The 23,756-nt window shown below is 52.2% G+C and overlaps 1 protein-coding gene across 2 annotated transcripts; it reads right to left on the minus strand.

Annotated features, from left to right (window-relative positions):
• Positions 1 to 1,327: 1,327 nt before the first annotated feature.
• SCART1 (scavenger receptor family member expressed on T cells 1) lies at positions 1,328 to 22,430 on the minus strand. 2 transcript variants are annotated; one of them, XM_078435051.2, is made up of 14 exons: positions 21,593 to 22,421; positions 19,161 to 19,478; positions 17,618 to 17,914; positions 16,408 to 16,716; positions 15,718 to 16,023; positions 15,286 to 15,603; positions 14,903 to 15,217; positions 11,609 to 11,923; positions 11,397 to 11,462; positions 11,007 to 11,321; positions 10,702 to 10,749; positions 5,555 to 5,692; positions 4,980 to 5,162; positions 1,328 to 4,510 (listed from the first exon to the last, which is right to left on the minus strand). In XM_078435051.2, exons 1-14 carry the CDS (start codon positions 21,657 to 21,659, stop codon positions 4,440 to 4,442), a joined length of 3,066 nt encoding a protein of 1,021 aa, XP_078291177.2. In that variant the 5' UTR covers positions 21,660 to 22,421; the 3' UTR covers positions 1,328 to 4,439. The 2 variants fall into 2 exon arrangements, with proteins under 2 accessions (XP_078291177.2, XP_078291178.2); XM_078435052.2 differs by lacking the exon at positions 1,328 to 4,510 and having other exon boundaries at positions 5,013 to 5,162; positions 5,551 to 5,692; positions 21,593 to 22,430.
• Between the last annotated feature and the right edge of the window lie 1,326 nt (positions 22,431 to 23,756).

The following is a 23,756-nucleotide window of genomic DNA, read 5'->3' on the forward strand; positions in this document are numbered from 1 at the left end:
TGAACCGCCGAGGATGTCTCTCCTACGATAGTTGCTTTTGTGTGCCAACCTGACTGGGCAGCGGCACACCAGACAGCTGGTCAAACATTATTTCTGGGTGTGCTTGTGAGGGTGTCTCTGGAAGAGATGAACATTTGAACGGGAAAACTGGATAAAGAAGACTGTCCTCACCAGCAGGGATGGGCATCATTCAGTCCAGTGAGGGCCAGAATAGAACAAAAAAGGGAAGGAAGAGTATACTTGCTTCTTTGGCTTTCAGACCCAGAATCAGACTTACATGTTGCCCCCCAACTTACAGGCCTTCAGACTTGGACTGAATTAGTCCATCAGTTCTTCTAGGTCCCCAGTTTACAGATGGCTGGTAGTGGGGACTTCCATAACTGCATGAGCCAATTCAATAATGAGCCTCCATACGTATGTATATGTGTATTGTACGCTATATTGTATAATGCCGTTCATGTAATTACACATATATTAGTTATACTATGTTATACACATGTGTGTATGTGCATATTATGTATATGTGTGCGTGTGTGTATAAATCATCATAAGCCCAGAAGTATGTATATCTCCCACTGGTTCTGTTTCTCCAGAGAACCCTAAGACATCCCCCTTCCCATCTAATGATGGCCCTAGAATCTCTGGTCCAAGGATAGGATAAGAACCTCATGACCCAAGGCAACATGCCTCCTTGAGTCTTGTGGACACATTATTTCTGCACGGAATGCTATTTGCCTGGTTAGCTCATGCTCTTTTCACATCCCAGCTGCATGTTAAATCCTAAGTGATTTCCCCCTAACCAGACTGAGTCAGCTCCCTCCACCGTCTGCCCTCCTAGTGCCTTCTTATTTCCCTTAGAGCTACTCATTCAGTTGATTACATAATATTTCTCATACTGGGTTTCATTAAGAGAGGGGCTATAGTTTGTGCTCACCATTGTATCCTCAGCAAGAAAACAGGACCTGGAACACAATAGGTGATAACTAAATGACACATGATCCACAGGACTGTCTTACTTTGCACATCTATTCAAGGTGAAGATGCACATATCTACTATACAACAATTTCACTTCTGTGTGTACAACACAGGGTCACAGTTGTTTATTCCATCACTTTGTGCAGGAGTAAAAAAGTGGAAACTACCTAACCACCCGCCCATGGGAAGATAAATTAGCAAGCCATGGATTCATCACACATTTATTATCATCCCAAATCCATACATATTAATGTGGGCACACATCACACGTGGACTGTCATGTTGGATGTGCCTTTTCCACAGGGACACACAGCAGAAGCATAATGTCAAGTAAGGAAAGCAAGTAGAAAGTGACGGCAGACAGGTGGCAAGCATTGCCGTATTTGTAAAAATATTGAAATAATACATCGTATTGTTTACTAAAATAAATATATGCAAAAACATATGAAATGATGTTCAGTCTTCAGAATAGCAGTCACATCTGGTGTGCAAGGAGGGAGAGAGATTAAATGGGAAACTTGAGTTGCTCTGTGATGTTTTCTTACACAGAGATATAAAGCAAATGTGGCAAGAAGTCAGCATCTTGTTACACGTATACATTTGAAATTTCACATGATTAAAAATAGTTTTAATTTTACTGTTAATTTTTACTACTAAAAAAGGAATCACTTGGAAAGCTCATTAAAACCTAATGAATCAGAGTCTGCATTTTAACAGGCTCCCTGGGTGATGCCCATGTAAACCAAGGTGTGAGTACTCCTGATCCAGGGTAAAAGCATGACTTTCCTGTATTGTCATGGATCTGATACTCTCCCTCAACCCAGAGAAAGCTGAGGACCCCCTCAACTAAATTCCTCCATTTAGCAGATAATTTTTAATTTTCACTCAGCAGAAATACTCATATACTGTTTGTTTAAAGAGAAGTTGCCAGTATCATAATGTGAGGTTTCAGAAGTACCCTTCTTAGTAAGTGTAGGCAGCTCAGCTGGTTGGCAAGTGTATCGTGTCCCCCAGAACACCCCTCTCAATGGCCTGCAGGCCATGGGTCATCTCCCCACTGCAAGGCCCAGCCACAGGCAGCTCCCAGAGGCTCCATGAAGGTTATGTTTCACTGCTGTGGAAGGGTCACCACACGGCACATGAGTCCCTCTGTGACCAGGTCCTGATGTACCACTGGCAGCATGGTCACGCTGTGGGAAGGCTGTAGAGGATCACACACTGCTTCGGATGGTAACGCAGTATTTGAGCTCTGAAGATAGTATTACAGGGAAAAGATTTCTTCCAAATTCTATCAAAATAGAAATCACAGGAATGTTTCCAACCACCATCCAGCCATCTGCATTTCTATCATTCTCATCTTGCCTGACTCCAAAAGATAAATGAACCGGCTACAGAATGTTACACAGCACTGGCAGCTTGTGACTCAGCAGGATCAAAACGGTTTCAACGGGGCCCTCCGGGCCACTTTAGTCACTTAGAATTCATCTCCCAATTTTCTTAATGTTATTTTGAGAGAGCAAGCGAGCGAGAGAGCACAAGCAGGGGAGGGGCAGAGAGAGAGAGTGAATTCTAAGCAGGTTCTATGCTGTCAGCACAGAGCCCAACATGGGGCTTGATCTCACAGACTGTGAGATCATGACCTGAGCCATAACCGAGAGTCAGAGGCTTAACTGGCCGAGCCACCCAGGCACCCCTAGCCAGGCATTTATTGATGGAAATTTGATTACTTCATTTTTGTTATAAAAATGCTACACTTGGTATTTTCATAAATATTTGAGCACTGGGTATTTATGCAGAACACAGTCTGGGAAGGGGGATGAATCTTGGAAGGGATATTTATGAACACTGACAAATTTTATTTGTTCACAAAATACAAACAATGTACACATGTATTAATTTCCCCTTCTCTTCACCAAAATTTCCAATCTGAAAGTGAAATTTTATTTCATCATTGATGTAATCTGCACTCATTGTTCCTCCTCTGTGACATGTGTTTGCCCATCGTCATGATTCATAGAGACTTCACATACTCCGTGGAGGATGCAGAAGGGCTGTAGGTCAGATGCGAGGCCAACTTAGCTGCAGAATAAAGACTACTCTAGACAACCCCAGGGCACTTACATGTAACCTCAAAAGCAGCAAACAGATCAGCAACCCATTAGTTTCCTGCCAGAAAAACTACAAAAACAGGCACAGCCCTCTGCACTGGAGAAGGGCAGGGAGCACTCTACACTGCGCAGGGACAGGGAGCACTCTGCACAGGGGAAGGGCAGGAAGCACTCTCCACTGGAGAAGGGCAGGGGAGTGCTCTTAACCGGGGAAGGGCAGGGAGCACTCTGTACTGTGGCAGGGGAGGGAGCACTCTGCACTCTGCAGGGGAGCACTCCACACTGGGGAAGGACAGGGAGCACTCCTTACTGGTGAAGGGACGGGGAGCACTCTGCACTGGGGAAGGGACAGGGAGCACTCCGCACTGGGGAAGGGATGGGGAGCATTCCGCACTGGGGAAGGGATGGGGAACAGTCTGTACTGGGGAAGGGATGGGGAGCATTCCGCACTGGGGATGGGACGGGGAGCAGTCCACACTGGGGAAGGGACAGGGAGCAGTCCGCACTGGGGTAGGGCAGCACAGATGGAGGAGCCCTGCATCCTTCCTCTAAGTCCCAACCTACTCGGGCTGCTCAGCTGACATCCTTACTCTGCTCCCCATATATCTTCCAGGTCTCCTGTCCCATACTCAGACCCCCACACCACTGCCTGCCTGCTCATTTCTCTCCCTCCTGACCCCAGGGATGCCCTCCTGCTGCACATCTTCCCCCAACCCCCAGGCCCCAAGGATATCCAGTGTGAGTGGGATGGGAGGGGAGGGAGGGACAGGTATGGTCAGGGTGAGGTCACGGTGAATGTGGTCAGAGAGGGTTGAGTGGGGAGGATGCGATCAGGAATGAAGATGTGAGGGTTATGGTGGGAAGGGTGTGGTCGGGGTGTGGTCGTGGCGGGTGTGGTCAGAAGAAGGTGTGAGGGTGGGGTGCAGTGTGGTCATGGAGGGAGGGTGTGGTCAGAGGAAGGTGTGAGGGTGGGGGTAGGGAGGGTGTGGTTGAAAAGGGCTGGGTCCTTCCTGGAGTACTGGGGACTCTGGCACAAGGGAACATCGGAACACCACTGCAGATGTGAGGAGGGGTGGCAAGGAGCTGGTTCACTGGCTACCCCACCCCGGTGCGTGCAGAAGTGAGGAAGTCGGACACACTCGGCCCGCATCTGACCAGGGTGAAGCGGGAGGAAACACAACCCGGGCTGTGGTGGGGCCTGAGTAATGCTTCTGAGATGAATTAATGGGTGAATGAGGAACTTCCAAGGGAGTTTAATGACATCTCTCTTAGAAATGAAGATAATGAAAGACCCCGGGGCCTGGGTTCTCTCCCCACTCTGGTCTCGCTGACGTCCCATGGCCAGCACACTGTGATCAGGTCCTAGGGCATGCTGCTTCTTCTGTCTCAGCAGGAGCTTGGGGGCCCAGGCTGCAAGGAACCCCACCTGTGTTGAAGGAGAGAGATGCACGTTGGGCCCCCTGGAAACCCCTCAGAGCCCCCACAGTCTCTGGGCCCTGCTGTGTCACTGCACCCTGAAGCCAGAACATCAGACAAGAACAGGACGGGATGAGCTGGGGCCACCCTCCCACCCTTTCTGCTCAGGCCCCCTGCAGCCGACTGAGACAAGGTGCTAGAAGGACCCTGTGGGCAGCCACAAAAAGAAACCCAAATAAAACTCCAGGACCCTCCCTGGACTCCACGTCCACCCACAAGAAGATTCCAGTCTAAGGAGCAACTTTGAAGGGACAGCTGAATCCCCTAATGTCTAAGCCTGGACACAGGAGTGAGGGTCACGGACTCGTGGAGAGGTGGCTCTCAGGGTCTTTAAATGTAGGCGCTGGCCAGAGCAGAGCCCTGGGCGTAAGAGTACAGCAGGAACAGCAGCGCAGGCGCCAAGGCGCAGAGGTGCACACCGGCGGGGTTCAGGGGCGCGTCCTCCTCCTCAGGGCCCTGTTCCGGTTCCCCAGCGTCATCATACTCCTCCTCCAGGGCCAGGTTCAGGGACACTCTGGGCCCCTCATCTTTCTCCCCCATGGGAACAACTCCGATGTCCTCATAAACACCCTCTGAGGGCAGACTCCCCAACATTCTGGAACCTGCAAAGGGCATGCCACAGCTTCTAGGACAGGCACTCTCACAGTCTGGGCCCACCCGCTGCTGGACCCGTGGGGTGTCTCACGCGTGCCCACCCAGAGCCACGTCCCAGATAGCCGGGCAGTTAGCCCTACTACGCAGATGACATGGGGAATCGGGATACCCCCGGGGCCCTGTCCTCACACCCAGGCACCCCTCAGAAGCGGAGCAGGGCCCAGGGTCCCCTGACCCCAACTACTCCTGGCCCCATGAGTGTCACTGAGAAGTTGCCATGCAGCAGGGTTCCAGGTGGGACCTGGCAGAAAGGGCCTGTGATGGGCTGGGGTCTCCAAGTATGCCCCCAACCTCCCTCCCCCACAGTCCTGTGTCACCCGCCCCGGCCACACCCACCTACCCTGGCAGACTCTCCTTCCACGGAACCACTGAACCCCCAGGACCAGGGAGACGATGACCAGGAGGGTGGCCAGGACAAGACAAAAGGTCATAGGCAGGTTCCCGGCCTTGAGGGCAGTTGGAGGGGTGAGGGGGGCGCCTGTGAGGACAGTGAGAGGTGGGGTCTCCCCTGTGTGTCTGTGCTGCCTGGGGTATTGTGACCTTGGGCCTGGGCCACCTGAACCTTTCAGGGAGGGGGAGGGCACCCAAAGGAGATGGCCCTAGTGCTCCTCCCCCAGAGATGGCCCAGAGGTCACAAGGCTGAGGTCACAGGGCCAGGGTCAGGAGGGAGGGGGGAGGCCAGTGTTCCAGGGTCAAATGCCCCCAGTGGGTAAAAGAAAGAACCCAGAGGAAGGAAAAAGGCATTGAAATCCAAGAGGCACAGAGAACTCCCTTCAGACATAACTTGAATCGATCTTCTGCACGACATATCATAGTGAAACTGGCAAAATACAAGGATAAAGAGAAAATTCTGAAAGCAGCAAGGGATAAACGTGCCCTCACATATAAAGGGAGACCTATAAGACTCGTGACTGATCTCTCTTTTGAAACTTGGCAGGCCAGAAAGGATTGGCAGGAGATCTTCAATGTGATGAACAGAAAAAAATATGCAGCCAAGAATCCTTTATCCAGCAAGTCTGTCATTTAGAATAGAAGGAGAGATAAAGGTCTTCCCAAACAAACAAAAACTGAAGGAATTCGTCACCACTAAACCAGCCCTACAAGAGATCCTAAGGGGGATCCTGTGAGACAAAGTACCAGAGACATCACTACAAGCATAAAACATACAGACATCACAATGACTCTAAACCCATATCTTTCTATAATAACACTGAATGTAAATGGATTAAATGCGCCAACCAAAAGACATAGGGTATCAGAATGGATAAAAAAACAAGACCCATCTATTTGCTGTCTACAAGAGACTCATTTTAGATCTGAGGACACCTTTAGATTGAGAGTGAGGGATGGAGAACTATTTATCATGCTACTGGAAGCCAAAAGAAAGCTGGAGTAGCCATACTTATATCAGACAAACTAGACTTTAAATTAAAGGCTGTAACAAGAGATGAAGAAGGGCATTATATAATAATTACAGGGTCTATCCATCAGGAAGAGGTAACAATTATAAATGTCTATGCACCGAATACCGGAGCCCCCAAATATATAAAACAATTACTCACAAACATAAACGACCTTATTGATAAGAATGTGGTAATTGCAGGGGACTTTAACACTCCACTTACAGAAATGGATAGATCATCTAGACACACAGTCAATAAAGAAACAAGGGCCCTGAATGACACCTTGGATCAGATGGACTTGACAGATATATTTAGAACTCGGCATCCCAAAGCAACAGAATATACTTTCTTCTCGAGTGCACATGGAACATTCTCCAAGATAGATCATATACTGGGTCACAAAACAGCCCTTCATAAGTATACAAGAATTGAAATTATACCATGGATACTTTCAGACCACAATGCCATGAAGCTTGAAATCAACCATAGGAAAAAGTCTGGAAAACCTCCAAAAGCATGGAGGTTAAAGAACACCCTACTAAAAGAATGAGTGGGTCAACCAGGCAATTAGAGAAGAAATTTAAAAATATATGGAAACAAACGAAAATGAAAATACAACAATCCAAACGCTTTGGGACGCAGCGAAGGCAGTCCTGAGAGGAAAATACATTGCAATCCAGGCCTATCTCAAGAAACAAGAAAAATCCCAAATACAAAATCTAACAGCACACCTAAAGGAAATAGAAGCAGAACAGCAAAGGCAGCCTAAACCCAGCAGAAGAAGAGAAATCATAAAGATCAGAGCAGAAATAAACAATATAGAATCTAAAAAAACTGTAGAGCAGATCAATGAAACCAAGAGTTGTTTTTTTGAAAAAATAAACAAAATTGACAAACCTCTAGCCAGCCTTCTCAAAAAGAAAAGGGAGATGACCCAAATAGATAAAATCATGAATGAAAATGGAATGATTACAACCAATCCCTCAGAGATACAAACAATTATCAGGGAATACTATGAAAAATTCTATGCCAACAAATTGGACAACCTGGAAGAAATGGACAAATTCCTAAACACCCACACTCTTCCAAAACTCAATCAGGAGGAAATAGAAAGCTTGAACAGACCCATAACCAGCGAAGAAATTGAATCAGTTATCAAAAATCTCCCAACAAATAAGACTCCAGGACCAGATGGCTTCCCAGGGGAGTTCTACCAGACGTTTATAGCAGAGATAATACCTATCCTTCTCAAGCTATTCCAAGAAATAGAAAGGGAAGGAAAACTTCCAGACTCATTCTATGAAGCCAGTATTACTTTGATTCCTAAACCAGACAGACACCCAGTAAAAAAAGAGAACCACAGGCCAATATCCCTGATGAATATGGATGCAAAAATTCTCAATAAGATACTAGCAAATCGAATTCAACAGCATATAAAAAGAATTATTCACCATGATCAAGTGGGATTCATTCCTGGGATGCAGGGCTGGTTCAACATTCGCAAATCAATCAACGTGATACATCACATTAATAAAAGAAAAGATAAGAACCATATGATCCTGTCAATCGATGCAGAAAAGGCCTTTGACAAAATTCAGCACCCTTTCTTAATAAAAACCCTTGAGAAAGTCGGGATAGAAGGAACATACTTAAACATCATAAAAGCCATTTATGAAAAGCCCACAGCTAACATCATCCTCAATGGGGAAAAACTGAGAGCTTTTTCCCTGAGATCAGGAACACGACAGGGATGCCCACTCTCACCGCTGTTGTTTAACATAGTGTTGGAAGTTCTAGCATCAGCAATCAGACAACAAAAGGAAATCAAAGGCATCAAAATTGGCAAAGATGAAGTCAAGCTTTCGCTTTTTGCAGATGACATGATATTATACATGGAAAATCCGATAGACTCCACCAAAAGTCTGCTAGAACTGATACATGAATTCAGCAAAGTTGCAGGATACAAAATCAATGTGCAGAAATCAGTTGCATTCTTATACACTAACAATGAAGCAACAGAAAGACAAATGAAGAAACTGATCCCATTCACAATTGCACCAAGAAGCATAAAATACCTAGGAATAAATCTAACCAAAGATGTAAAAGATCTGTGTGCTGAAAACTATAGAAAGCTTATGCAGGTAATTGAAGAAGATATAAAGAAATGGAAAGACATTCCCTGCTCATGGATTGGAAGAATAAATATTGTCAAAATGTCAATACTACCCAAAGCTATCTACACATTCAATGCAATCCCAATCAAAATTGCACCAGCATTCTTCTCGAAACTAGAACAAGCAATCCTAAAATTCATATGGAACCACAAAAGGCCCCGAATAGCCAAAGTAACTTTGAAGAAGAAGACCAAAGCAGGAGGCATCACAATCCCAGACTTTAGCCTCTACTACAAAGCTGTCATCATCAAGACAGCATGGTATTGGCACAAAAACAGACACATAGACCAATGGAATAGAATAGAAACCCCAGAACTAGACCCACAAACGTATGGCCAACTCATCTTTGACAAAGCAGGAAAGAACATCCAATGGAAAAAAGACAGTCTCTTTAACAAATGGTGCTGGGAGAACTGGACAGCAGCATGCAGAAGGTTGAAACTAGACCACTTTCTGACACCATTCACAAAAATAAACTCAAAATGGATAAAGGACCTGAATGTGAGACAGGAAACCATCAAAACCCTAGAGGAGAAAGCAGGAAAAGACCTCTCTGACCTCAGCCGTAGCAATCTCTTACTCGGCACATCCCCAAAGGCAAGGGAATTAAAAGCAAAAATGAATTACTGGGACCTTATGAAGATAAAAATCTTCTGCACAGCAAAGGAAACAACCAACAAAACTAAAAGGCAACCAACGGAATGGGAAAAGATATTGCAAATGACATATCGGACAAAGGGCTAGTATCCAAAATCTATAAAGAGCTCACCAAACTCCACACCCGAAAAACAAATAACCCAGTGAAGAAATGGGCAGAAAACATGAATAGACACTTCTCTGAAGAAGACATCTGGGTGGCCAACAGGCACATGAAAAGATGCTCAACGTCGCTCCTCATCAGGGAAATACAAATCAAAACCACACTCAGATATCACCTCACGCCAGTCAGAGTGGCCAAAATGAACAAATCAGGAGACTATAGATGCTGGAGAGGATGTGGAGAAACGGGAACCCTCTTGCACTGTTGGTGGGAATGCAAATTGGTGCAGCCACTCTGGAAAACAGTGTGGAGGTTCCTCAGAAAATTAAAAATAGACCTACCCTATGACCCAGCAATAGCACTGCTAGGAATTTACCCAAGGGATACAGGAGTACTGATGCATAGGGGCACTTGTACCCCAATGTTTATAGCAGCACTCTCAACAATAGCCAAATTATGGAAAGAGCCTAAATGTCCATCAACTGATGAATGGATAAAGAAATTGTGGTTTATATACACAATGGAGTACTACGTGGCAATGAGAAAGAACGAAATATGGCCCTTTGTAGCAACGTGGATGGAACTGGAGAGTGTGATGCTAAGTGAAATAGGCCATACAGAGAAAGACAGATACCATATGTTTTCACTCTTATGTGGATCCTGAGAAACTTAACAGCAACCCATGGGGGAGGGGAAGGAAAAAAAAAAGAGGTTAGAGTGGGAGAGAGCCAAAGCATAACAGACTCTTAAAAACTGAGAACAAACTGAGGGTTGATGGGGGGTGGGAGGGAGGGGAGGGTGGGTGATGGGTATTAAGGAGGGCACCTTTTGGGATGAGCACTGGGTGTTGTTTGGAAACCAATTTGACAATAAATTTCATATATTGAAAAAAAAAAAAAGAAAGAAAGACCCCAGAGAAGTGGCTGGGCCTGCTGTCCTTCCCCATGGTTCTCTGCCCAGGCTAGCACAAGAGGACAGAGTGGGCGGTCCTGACCCTCCTGACCCTGGCCTGATCAGCCTAAAGAGTGGCTGGCTGCGGCCCTGGCACGCACCGGAGACTGCCCCTCTGTGCAGAGCCCACTGCAGGACCCCTCTGGGTCGGGGCCAGACAAGAGGGCGTGACCTGAGCCCTGAGGGAGAGCACACCTACCTGATGTCCATCCCAGTGCTGGTGGCCGAACCGTGGTCCCCCTGTCACCTGCAGGAGAAATGGGAGGGACTCCCAGGAAGAGAGGCAGCCGCAGCCCTGGGCAGCCCAGACCCTCCACCCACACCCTCAGGAAGTGTCCCAGCCCCACTCAGCCTGAGCCCAGCATGGCATGGGACAGCCGCAGAGGCAGCCAGAGGGACCCAGCACAGGGACGGCCTCAGGGCCATGTTCTGGGTGGGGAGACCCCCTCCCCAGCCCCAGGCAAACCCTCCCACCCACCTGTGCCCCCTCCCCTCCCCACTCACGGGAGCAGTGCACGCCCGCGTCCTCCTTGTGCCCGCAGTCTCCGAGTCCCCACGGCTCTGCGGGGCAGTTCCACAGAGACGCCTCGCTGCCCCGGCACCCCACCTCGTCCAGCCACACGGGCCCTGAGCCTGGGCCAAAGGCGGCCCCGGCAAGGGCACCCACAGCTGGGCCACAGCCCAGCTGGCGGCATACCACCTCCGCGTCTGCCAGGTCCCAGGAATCGTCACACACGGTGCCCCAGGAGCCAGCGTGCCAGAGCTCCACGCGGCCCGAGCAGCTGTCCTTGCCTCCACGCACACGCAGCATGCCCTCCCCTGGAAGAGGGGGCTGCGGTCACTGCAGGGCAGGACCGAGGTGACGAGTGCACAGGGAGGCAGACAGAAGGGTACCTGGGCAGCTGTGGGCGGATGAGCAGTTGGTCTCCCCAGAATCCTGTGTCATTTTCTCTGACAATCCTATGGGATTAAACAGCGACCATCCCTCTGTAAACGCCCTGAAAGCTTCAGAATGAAGTGTGTGGAACCTGAGTGAACTCCAGGCCCTAAGTCACGGATCAATGGCAGCCTTGCAGGTGACTTGTCAAAAACCGCCAGAGACCCACCTGCACAGGTGACCCAAGCTTCCTCTCCATGGGCACAGGAGCGTGGGTGCCATGGTGCCGAGGGGCATTGCCACAGTGTGGAGTTTCTCAGCTTGCGACACTCGATGTTGTCCAGCCAGGAGGTGCCCAAGCCAGTGTGGACAGGCCTGTTCTCTAGCCAGCCCTGCTCCCCACAGCCCAGCTGCTTGCAGATGATGGACAAGGAGATGTCTTTCAGGGCATTACTGCACACGGCACCCCACGTCCCATTGTAGAACACATCAAGCCACCCAGCACACTGGTGGGTGCCACCTCGCAGCCTCAGGGCCACTGACCCTGGAAGACAAAAGCAGTCAGGCCAGGAGAAATCTCCAAAGGATGACGCCAAAATGAGAGGTCCCAGCACTAAAATCAATGCTGCTCAGGGGCATCGAACCCAGTGAGCCCCTAGCAAGAACCTTAAGTCAGTCATGTGTCCCCGTGGCAACCTCCCACCCCAAGGATGCAGGTATCGGTTAATCTCAGGTGATCATTTAACTGCCAGCTGTAACATCTTAGCAGTTGTCACTTGATTGTCCAGAAATCCACCCTTGGAAATCATTCAAAAAAGAATAATCTTTTGCACAAGATGATCAATTTAGCAGTGATTATAAAAAGTTTTTTTTAAAAACAGCAAAACTAAAAGGCAACTGACAGATGGGAGAAGATATTTGCAAATGACATATCGGATAAAGGGTTAGTATCCAAAATTTGTAAAGAATTTATCAAACTCAACACCCAAAAAACAAATAATCCAGTGAAGAAATGGGCAAAAGACATGCATAGACACTTCTCCAAAGAAGACATCCAGATGGCCAACTGACACATGAAAAAATGTTCAACATCACTCGTCATCAGGGAAATACAAATTAAAACCGCAATGAGATACCACCTCACAGCTGTCAGAATGACTAACAACTCAGGCAACAACAGATGTTGGCGAGGATGTGGAGAAAGAGGATCTCTTTTGCATTGTTGGTGGCAATGCAAGCTGGTGCAGCCACTCTGGAAAACAGTATGGAGGTTCCTCAAAAAACTGAAAATAGAACTACGCTACCACCCAGCAACTGCACTACTAGGCATTTATCCACCAGATACAGGTGTGCTGTTTCGAAGGGACACATGCACCCCCGTGTTTATAGCAGTGCTATCAACAATAGCCAAAGTATGGAAAGAGCCCAAATGTCCATCAATGGATGAACAGATAAAGAAGATGTGGTTTAGCGGTGCCTGGGTGGCTCAGTCGTTTAAGCGTCCAACTTCAGCTCAGGTCATGATCTCATGGTTCGTGGGTTCGAGCCCCGCGTCGGGCTCTGTGCTGACAGCTCAGAGACTGGAGCCTGTTTCAGATTCTGTGTCTCCCTCTCTCTCTGCCCCTCCCCTGTTCACACTCTGTCTCTGTCTCAAAAATAAATAAACATTAAAATAAAAAAGAAGGTGTGGTATATATATACAATAGAGTATTCCTTGACAATCAAAAAGAATGAAATCTTGCCATTTGCAACTACGTGTGTGGAACTGGAGGGTATTATGCTAAGTGAAATTAGTCAGAGAAAGACAAAAATCATACGACTTCACTCATATGAGGACTTTAAGAGACAAAACTGATGAACGTAAGGGAAGGGAAACAAGAATAATATAAAAACAGGGAGGGGGACAAAACGTAAGAGACTCATAAATATGGAGAACAAACTGAGGGTTACGGGTGGGGTTGTGGGAGGGGGATGGGCTACATGGGTAAGGGGCACTAAGGAATCTGCTCCGGAAATCATTGTTGCACTCTATGCTAACTAATTGGATGCAAATTTTTAAAAATAAAAAATTAAAATAAAAGCAAAAAAAAAAGTAACGAGTGCAGAGTTCCATGTTTGGAGACAGCAGCAGCTCCGGCTGGTCAGGGCCCAAGCCCTCAAGCAGAGTAATCTCCACAACAGTGTGACGAAGCAATGAGACTATAATGTCACCAATAATAAAGGATTTGATAGCCCTTTAAAATTATGTTTTGAATGTCTGATACATCAAAAATACCTCCACAGGATAAATGGAGACAGTAAGATATGAATTGCATGTGACAGAGTCATAACCAATTAAAATTTAAATAACCTTTAAAAAACAAAAACACTTGAAGGAAGTACATCCATGACAGATTACCAACATGTCCACAAAGGTCTCCTGCCTGTACCCACAGCCCTAGAAAGGAGTCTGTGTCCCCACCCCCCTGACTCTGGGCTGCCCTGGGACTTCAGCCAACTGACCACATGGGGTAAGAGCAACCCTCGCTCCTTCCAGGCCTGGGCTTCCCATGCGCCTCGTCTGCTTCTGCTCTCGATTTGGGAACACTGCTTCCATGTTGAATTGTGACAGAAACAGAGCGTTCCCCCACCCCTGCCCGCAGCCAGTCCCCAGCAGCAGAGTCCTATCAGTCGGCAGGTGACCAGCAGCCTGAGGGAGCCCATGAGACAAGGCGGAGGAGAACTGCAGGCACAATGGCCACTTGGAATGTACATCCGAGCACGTAGGACCGGTGTAGACGCTAAGCCAATCAGTGATGTGCACGGTACCTGGAAACTCTCCCAGAATTCATGAGAAAGAGCAGACTCCCCAAAAGATAATGAATAAAAAGGATGGAGAAGAGGTAAAATGATGAGCCCAAGTGTTACTTTAAAAGAAACAGGACGATTGAAATGAATGCAATCATCTGAGACACAGTTGAGGGAACGGCTGAAATCACTGAGAAGAAACCACACCTGAATGCTCACCCCCGCCCTGGAGGGGAGCCTGAAGACGTCCCCGGGAGGCTGCCCTGTACACACCCCTCCCAGGCTCCCCAGTGACCGCAGAACCCTGTCCCTCAAGAATGGTCACACCCAGACAAGACCAACGTAAGGAACCTCAGATATGCACAAGCTGAAAAGCAAAGACCCTCCAAACACCACCTTTCCTGCAGCTCACGGAAACACGGGCCAGGAGCTGGGGGGAGAACCCTCCCGCACAAATGTGAGACGAGCCTGTGAGCAGCGGGGAGAGAGACCTGGCTGTGCCCCGCCCCGGCCCGCAGCAACGTGGCAGCAAGAGGACGGTGCGGTACACGGTGGGGGCCCCATTCGGGAAGGGGTCAGTAGGGTCTGCGGAAGGCCCACGGAAGCCCCGCGGAAGTCCCGTGGAAGGCCACGGAAGACCCACGGAAGCCCGCGGAAGCCCACAGAAGGCCTGGGCGCACAAAGACAGTGCACCGCTCGATACCCAGCCGCCCCGAGAAGACGCCCAACTACCGACCTGAGCAGACGACGCCGGCGTCCTCCTTGTGCCCGCAGTCCCGCGGGCCCCGGCCCCCCGACGGGCACCTCCACAGCGCAGACTCGTGGCCCCTGCAGCCCAGCTCGGCCATCCAGATGCGCCCCGCCCCGGCACCGAAGGGCGCGGCGCCCAGGGCGCGGAGGGCGCGGCCGCAGCCCAGCTGCCGGCAGACCACCTGGGCGTCCCGCAGGTCCCAGCCGTCGTCACACACGGTGCTCCAGTCGCCCCCGTGCAACACCTCCACGCGCCCCGCGCAGCGGTGCGGCCCCGCGACCAGTCGCACACGCCGGCTCCCTGCGGAGACACCGCGTCAGGGCGGCGGGCCCAGGGGCCGAGGGGCGGGCACCCCGGGCCTCACTCACCCGAACACACGACGCCCGCGTCCCGCGTGGCCCCCGCGGGCACCAGCGGGGACGCGGACACGTTGCACTGGGTCAGGCGGGTCTCAGTGCCCAGACAGCGCGCGCGGCTCAGCCCCACGGGGAGCGCCCCGCGCCCAGGCGCCGGCGCGTCGTACGCCCGGTCGGCCTGTCCGCACCCGAGCTGCCTGCACACCACGCGGGCGCCACGCAGGTCCCACGCGTCGTCCAGGACGCGGCCCCACACCCCGTTCAGGGAGACCTCCACGCGGCCATCGCAGCGGCTCTGTCCGTCCCTCAGCCTCAGGGCGTGGGGGAGACCTGGGGAGACCGGCGGGCGAGACAGGGTGTCGGGGGAGGGGCCCTGAGCCTGCAAAGGGGAGAGGACCACCCCTCCCCGCAGGACCCCTCCCACTCCCAGCCTCCAGCACCCACCTGAGCAGACGGCAGTGGCTGCGTTTCCCGGGGCACAGACCCGGGCCCCCAGGGTAGTTACTGGGCAATTCCATAAGTAGGGCTCTGTCCCCACACAGTGAAACACATCAGGCCAGATGGGAGCGTCCCCGACCCCAAAGTGGCCTCCTCGGGGTGTGGCCACCGCGCTGCCACAGTTGAGCTGGTGGCAGAGGACGGTGGCATCCGCTAAGTCCCAGTGGGCAGCACAGAGGGGTGCCCAGGCCCCCTGCACCTGGAGCTCCACGCGTCCCTCACAGCTGCTGCTGCCGTTAACCAGCTGGAACTCTAAAGAGGGGGCTAGGGGTCAGCGCCTCCCTCACCCACAGACCCAGCTTGGGGCAGTTTCTTCCGGTTGCACCCAGTGTGGTGACCACAGAGCCAGGCCCTTGCCTCACCAGCCCCCTACCCACCTCAGCCCCCCGCATCCAGATCATGCCTCTCTGCAGATGGGCCTACAGTCTGTGGTATAGCCTTAGTGGGGAACACAGTCCTCTCTTCCCTCCCCCCTGTCCCCCAGAAGCAACACTTCCTAGCCAAGGACACGCACACCCCCAACTGGCCAGAGGGGCCTTCATGAGCTTAGCTTAGAGCCCCCAGGCGGAGTCATTGAGGGAGGCTGGCAGGAAAGGAGGCAAGGCTGAGCCTCAGATCCCACCCTCCCAGCCTCACCTGAGCACCTGAGCCCGGCGTCCTGGTGGTGCCCACACTGGCGCCCGGGCCCCCGAGGGCAGTGGAACAGCAGAGACTCATTGCCTGCACAACGGAAGGCCTCTGTCCACACGAGCCCAGAGCCCTGGCCGAAGTGGGCCCCCCCAGGAGTGGACACAGCAGAACCACACTGCAGCTCCCGGCACACCACATGGGCCGTCGCCCGGTCCAGGTCAGCATCACAGACAGTGCCCCAGGTCAGGCCGCGCCTCACTTCCAGACGCCCAGCACAGGGGTGCTCACCGCCCTCCAGCCGGGCTTCCATGTGTCCTGGGGGAGACACAAACTCTCAGTTAGGGATAAGTGTTCTCAGGTGAGCAGTTCAGCCACCTCCCTGGACCACAGGAGACTCTGGCCAGGGTAGACCATCCGGGACCAGGCAGTGGGTCTGCAAGTCCTGGGCAGAAACTGATAGCCAGAGACCCATACACCCTGCACCCAGAACAGAGAAGGGGTCCCTGGTCACTTCCCTGAGGTCAGAGGTCAGAGTCACCTCCTACAGGTGCCCACATGTGTGACATAGCCTCTGCCTGCCCAAGGCAGTGGCATCAAGGTCCTGTATAGTCTTGGAGGCCAGGTCAAGGCACCTCTCTGGCCACAGAACGCTGCCTTCTTAGGGGCACCAAGGAGGCTGGCCTCTCCGTCTCACGTTAGCCTGCCCTAATTCCCAGAACATGGCCAGAATCTGAGGGTCAATTCGCTTGCCCCTTTGAGACAGGACTGGGAGGGGGTGACCACCAGCCACCTTGACTCCTACTGGACACACGATAATCAGAGCACAGATGCTGCAGGACAGTCAGGACCCCACCCCCACCCCCACCCCCACCCCCAGACCCAGGTTTCTGAGCCAGCACACCTCTGCTGGGACATAGGCGCAGACCTGAGCCCACCACACACCCACCGGTGAACCATCCACCAGCACTTCCTGTGCCCTCTCCTCTAGGCCTCTGTCTGCAACAACCCTGAGCTAGAGAGCAGCGGATCTTCCCAGCACAGTGCCTTCCTCCCTGCCTTCCCTCGCCTACCCAGCCCGCTCTTAGTCCCTCTGGAACAGCAGGCTGCACAGGCATCAAGAGGGGGACACACTGTGAGATGTGAGGACAGAGCGTCCCCCAAGGGTCTGCACCGCCCCCCCCCCCCCAAGAGCCTGGCTGTGCCCGGTGGGCCTCACCTGAGCAGACCACCTCGGCATCGTGCTGGAAGTCACAGCCCCTGCGCAGGCGGTTGTTGAGTCTACAGTTCCGGATGGTCGGCTCGGTGCCCCGGCACGTCATATACTTCCCAACGACGCCCACATCCTGGCGGGGAGCCTGAAGTGCAGGCCCACACCCCAGCTCCCGGCAGAACACCGTGGCCTCCTCTTCATGGAGGCCACAGAGGCGATCCACCCCATTCGCATTCCTGATCTCTGGGAGTCCGGAGCAGGGGCTGCGGCCCTTTACCAGCCGGATCTCCCGAAAAGTGCCATCTGAGAAGCACAGGCCCACATTACGGAAGGCGCCGACTCCGCGGGCCCCGTGGTCCTTTGGAGCCCATCACCTGCCCCAGCGACCAGACGTTGCCATCTGGGCAAGCAGCCCCTACCTGGGCCTCCGCCCTGGGCCTGGGTTACAGCCTGAGACCAACCCTGCTCCTTCAAGAAGGTCATCGCTGGCTGAGAGAGCCCTTTCTGGGTGGGAGGTCACAGAGGACCCCTCACTCAGAGGGATCTATGCCTGGTTTAACATTCTGCCATCATTGTCTTGAAAATCTTGTTGTTGAACGAGGATCCCTGCATTTTCCCTTCATCCTGGGCCCATAAACCATGTCATGGGTCAGCTTCAGAGACAGGATGTTGTAAGGGGGCCTCAGGAGCTCCCTGTCACATAAGTGCCCAGAGACAGCAGAAGACCCTCACGACAGACCTCACAGGGAAAGCATTTGCCTCCTGGTCACTTTTGAAATCATGTTTAGATACCTAATGTTAAATACCTATGGTGGGGGGTGGGGGTGGGGTAGGGACAGGGGTGTCAGGCCCTCAGGCATCTAGAAGACAAGGTGTCTCTGACCTCCCCCCGTCTGTTTCTGCGTCTCCACATTCCCGCATTGCTGTTTTACTTATTTGTTCACTGTTTCTCCCGGGACAGTACAGGCTCCATGCAGCAGGACTTTTGTCTGGTTTATTCACAGCTGCATATGGCCAAGCACCTAGAATAGAGCCTTGCGAATAAGCATCTGTTGGGTGAAAGACGAAGGGCCTCTTACAGGAGTGACCGAGTCATGAGAGACTGGAACCATGACAGGTCAGCATGGTCCAGTGCCCTGGGAGGAGCCCCCCACCTCCGCCACAGAGCCACCAGACCCTCTCTCCACCCCTCCCCCAGGCCCGCCCACCTCCTCCTCCTCCCCCTCCTCCCCCAGACCCGCCAGCTTCCTCCCCCTCCCCCTCCCCTTCCCCCCAGACCCACCAGCTTCCTCCCCCTCCCCCTCCCCTTCCCCTCAGACCCGCCAGCTTCCTCCCCCTCCCCCTCCCCCTCCCCCCCCAGACCCGCCAGATTCCTCCCCCTCCCCCTCCCCCCCAGGCCTACACACCTCCTCCTCCTCCCCTCCTCCCCCAGACCCGGCTCCTCCTCCCCCTGCACTAGACCCTCTCTCCCCCTCTCCACCAAGCCCTCCTCCCCCTCCTCCCCCAGACTCACCCTCCTCCTCCTCTTCCCCCTCCTGTTCAGACTTACTCGCACACAGAGCGACCACCACCCACTCATGGGGACACTCGGTCTGTGTCCAGGCCCCGAGGCTGCACTCCCAGAGGGAGGGCTCGTCACCACTGCAGGACACGTTGTGGAGCCAGGGCCGCACCATCTCCCCGGGCAGTGGGACGTACTTGGGGGCTCCCACAGCATGTCCACAGCCCAGCTGCCTGCAGACCACGGATGCCTCTGCCAACGTCCACTCCTGGTTGCACACATGTCCCCACTGCCCATCGTGTAGGACTAGCACCACTCCGTCGCAGGGACTGTGTCGGTACGCCAGCCTCAGGTCTCTTGGTCCACCTACGGAAGAACAGGCCAGCCTCAGAGGGGCCCGGAACCAGTTCGCGGGGTGGAGGGTGAGCCAGCGCCCGCTGGGAGGTAGGAAGACTCCTGCGTTTGCCTGGGGCCACTTCCAAGGCCTTGCTGCGAGGCCTCAGCACAAAGCCAGGTCCCCCTACCCCCACCCCCGATACTCACAGTCCAGAAAGGTGATGGGGTGGAGTCACATGGAAACCCTCCTACTGCCCCCACGCAGCCCTGCATCCTCACCTCCACAGACCCCCTTCCCTCCCTCCAGGACCACGGCCTCTGCTCCCCTCCCGAGCCCTCTGAGGCCCCCACGATGTGGGTGACCCCCACCCTCTTGGCAAGGAAGTGCCCTTGTGTTCCGCTGCCTGGAAGCGGGGTGGCTCTGCCAGGCCACCCCTCCCCACCCCCAATCTTTTCTCCAGTGCAGTAGAGGCACTGGGGCCCCTGACTCTCTGTTTCCTGCCTCACCGGCCGGCCACCTGCCCTTCCAGTTACAATCTCTAGGCCGGCCTCCTCAGGTCTCAGGGTCTCAGCAGCTCCCTGGACCTGAACTTGGACCAACAGGACCTCCCCACCAGGGCCACGGATGCACTTCCTCAACCATGCCCCTTCTAGGCCCTGCGCCCTGGTTCTCTCTGCACAGCCTTTCCCCATCACAGCCCCTTGGTCCTCACAATCCCATCCACAGCTGGTGCAGAAGAAACACAACAGCAGCCATGAAGAAGTCTTGCACACAGTCCCAGCCTGGGCCACCCCAGACCACCTCCAGTGCCCACCCTGAACTCATGTGAGGAGGGGACAGAGCGCAGGCTCCCACATATAGGTCCAGAGAAAGGCATGCCCCTCTCACTGCCCCTCTCACCGCCCCGTGATGGTCGTCATTCACCGCTGGCAACCTCCCCCACAGCTTCCTCACACCCTGCCGGCCTGTTCTTCTGCAGACGTAAACGTGCACACATATCTGCATCTTTAACACAAAACGGGATCCCCTCCAGCGTTCCCACACCGCTCCCGCCAGACAGCATCACTGCCCACAGATTCCTGCCACCAGCACCCGGGATGCCCCTACTGTCCAGCCCTGAGGTCACCCCCTTGCTGGACTCTGGATCGGCCTGCCCAACAGAGTGTTCTTCCATCAGCTTCCAGAGCACTGGACACCGACTGCTACCTTCTCCTGTCTCTCTGCCCCACTCACATGCGTGCACGTACTCGCACACACATGCACACTCTCACACTCTCTGACACTATCACACACGCACGCACGCACTCACACATGTGCGTGCTCTCATATACTCTCTGACACACTATCACACATATGCATGCATGCACTCTGACACTCACACACACATGCTATCACACACTCTCTGACACTATCACTATCACCCACATGCACGCTCTCACACACTCCCTACCACACACACACACACACACACACACACACGCTCTCACACCCTCTCTGACACATACTATCACACACTCACCCAGAGGCTCCGCGTTACTGTATGCAGTACCCCCAGGGGTCATTCTGTCACGTCCAGCCTCTCTGTGCTGTTCCACCTGACAGAACCCCTCTCTACAGGCTCCTGCCCATGATTCTGCCTCTTGTCTTCTAGACCCGGCAGCCCTCACACCCCTGGGCCCCCTCCCCAGGTTGTTGCCACTCCCTGGAACAGTGAGTGAGCTGGGGATCACCCTCAATGCCAGGTGCAGCCAGCTTTCACACTCCCCCAACAGCACCCCAGCCCCAGGGACAGGGGTGGAACAGCCCTTCTGCTGGACCTATCAGCACCTCATGTCCATCGGGGTCACTGGGACCAGACGCTAGCCATGCCCCCTCATTCCATCCAGGCTCTGACCCAGCTCCGCACCCTGGGTTCACCCTGGAGTTAGGCTCAGTCAGTGTTGGAACAAGAGTCTCTGGGGGTACACAACTTTGGAGCCCACGTGCCCTCCTGCCCTCCTGTGGACGACCCATCCACGTCCAGGCTGAGCAAGAGCCAGAAAGACATCTGGTCACAGCAGGAGATCCCCATACCCCAGGGTCTCAGCTTCTACAGAACCACCGCCTCCAGAAGCCTCCATAGATGAAGGAAGGAGAAACTTACCAACAGGGACTGCCCTGAGAGTGAGGAGAAGGGTCCCCAGTCCCAAGGCCCAGAGAGCTGCCTTCATGGCACCGTGACCCCCAGGGCTCAACCAGTTCCTGCTGTTCAACTAGGACAAGAGCAGAGATTTCAGTCCAGAGTGAAATATGCAGAAATAGTAGTCACCAATGGCATCCAGGAACCAGTGGAGACAGCAAGGGCCTTTCCAGAGCATATCAGGGGCCTCAGAAGCCCTGAGCACATGAGCAAGGGCCCCAGGCTGCGGGTTTCCTCTCACACTGATAACTGCTGACAGACCAGGTTCACTCAGACCCAAAATCAAGCAGGTAGTCCAATCTGCCCACAACCGCAGCCGCAAAGCCCTGTGTGCCTCTGCCTTCCACCCAAGCCCAGTGGCTCTGGCTCCCCACCACAGACAGTGACACAATGACAACCAACTTCTGGGGACCAGCAAGGACTGAGTGGGAGCCCCACAGCACCAGGAGAATGAGACAGGCCAGGATAGCCTCACGAAGCCCCTAAAAACCGAACTGTCATTGGAACCAAAGCCACAAAAGGCCAGAACCTACACCCTGAGCTCAAACAGGTGGCTACCTGCCAACCTGGAAAAGTCTCATAACATCACAACCAAAATTGTCCAAAACACAAGTGAAAATCACTCATCATTTGAAAACATCACACTCAGTGAAAGTTGTCAGACACAAAACACCACCTGTATGACTCCACTGATATGAAACGTCCTGACGAGGCAAATCCACAGACAGGGACAGTGGCTGGGTGGCTGCCAGGGGCTGGAAGGAGGAGAAAATGGAAATGACTGCTGATATATATATATGGGGTTTCCTTGGGGGAGATGAAGATGCTCTGAAATCAACTAGTGGTGATTGCTGCATAATTCTGAGTATGCTAGAAACTACTGGATTATACACTTTTTTCTAAAATTTTGTGACGTTTATTTATTTTTGAGAGAGGGAGAGAGAATGACAGAGTGAAGGGTAGGGGCAGAGAGAGAGGGAGACACAGAATCTGAAGCAGGCTCCAGGCTCCAAGCTGTCAACACAGAGCCTGACGCAGGGCTCAAACTCACAAACCACGAGATCGTGACCTGAGCCAAAGTTGAACTCTCAACTGGCTTAGCCACCCAGGCGCCCCTAAAGTTGTTACTTTTTAAAGAACCAAGTGGAGATTATAGAACTGAAAATACAGTAACTGAAGTTGCTTTAAAAAATCACCAAATGGGGCGCCTGGGTGGCGCAGTCGGTTAAGCGTCCGACTTCAGCCAGGTCACGATCTCGCGGTCCGTGAGTTCGAGCCCCGCGTCAGGCTCTGGGCTGATGGCTCGGAGCCTGGAGCCTGTTTCCGATTCTGTGTCTCCCTCTCTCTCTGCCCCTCCCCCGTTCATGCTCTGTCTCTCTCTGTCCCAAAAATAAATAAAAAATGTTGAAAAAAAAATTTAAAAAAAAAAAAAAATCACCAAATGATCTCAAGAGTAGAATGGAAATGACAGAGGACAGCATCAGTCAACTTGAAGATAAATAGAATTTACCTAATATAAACAAAAGAGAGAAAACAGACAACAATAATATAGCCTCAGAGACCTCTGGGACAATAACAAAAGATCCATTATTTCTATCAATGGAGATCTGAGAAGTAGGGGAGAGAGGAAAGAATATGAAGAAACAATGGCTGAAAACTTCCCAACACATAAACTTACAGATTCAGGAAGCTGACTAAACTCCAAACAGGATAAATCCAAAGAAATTCACACCAAAACACATCATAATTAACATTCTGAAAACTAAAGATTAAAACAATCCTAAAACCAGCCAAAGAAAAATGATACATCATCTACAGAGAAAAACCAATTAGAATGACAGCAAATTTCTCCTCTGAAATGGAGACCAGTAGGGAGTGAACCAGTTTTTAAGTGCTGAAACAGAGGATGTGTCAAGCCTAAATTCTACGTGTGTGAAACTATCCTGCAGAAATTAAGGGGAAGTAAAGGCATGCTCAAGTGAAGGAAAACTAAAAGAACTTCTTGCTAGCAGACATATTATTACATGATAGTTAAAGAAAACTCTCCAAACAGAAAGAAAATGATAACAAAAAGATGGGGCTTTCAGAAAGGAAAGAAGAACAATGAAATGGATAAAAGTAGGAGTGA

The sequence above is a fragment of the Panthera onca genome, chromosome D2 (assembly GCF_046562875.1).
Source record: "Panthera onca isolate mPanOnc1 chromosome D2, mPanOnc1 haplotype 2, whole genome shotgun sequence".
In the NCBI taxonomy this organism is placed as follows: Eukaryota; Metazoa; Chordata; class Mammalia; order Carnivora; family Felidae; genus Panthera; species Panthera onca.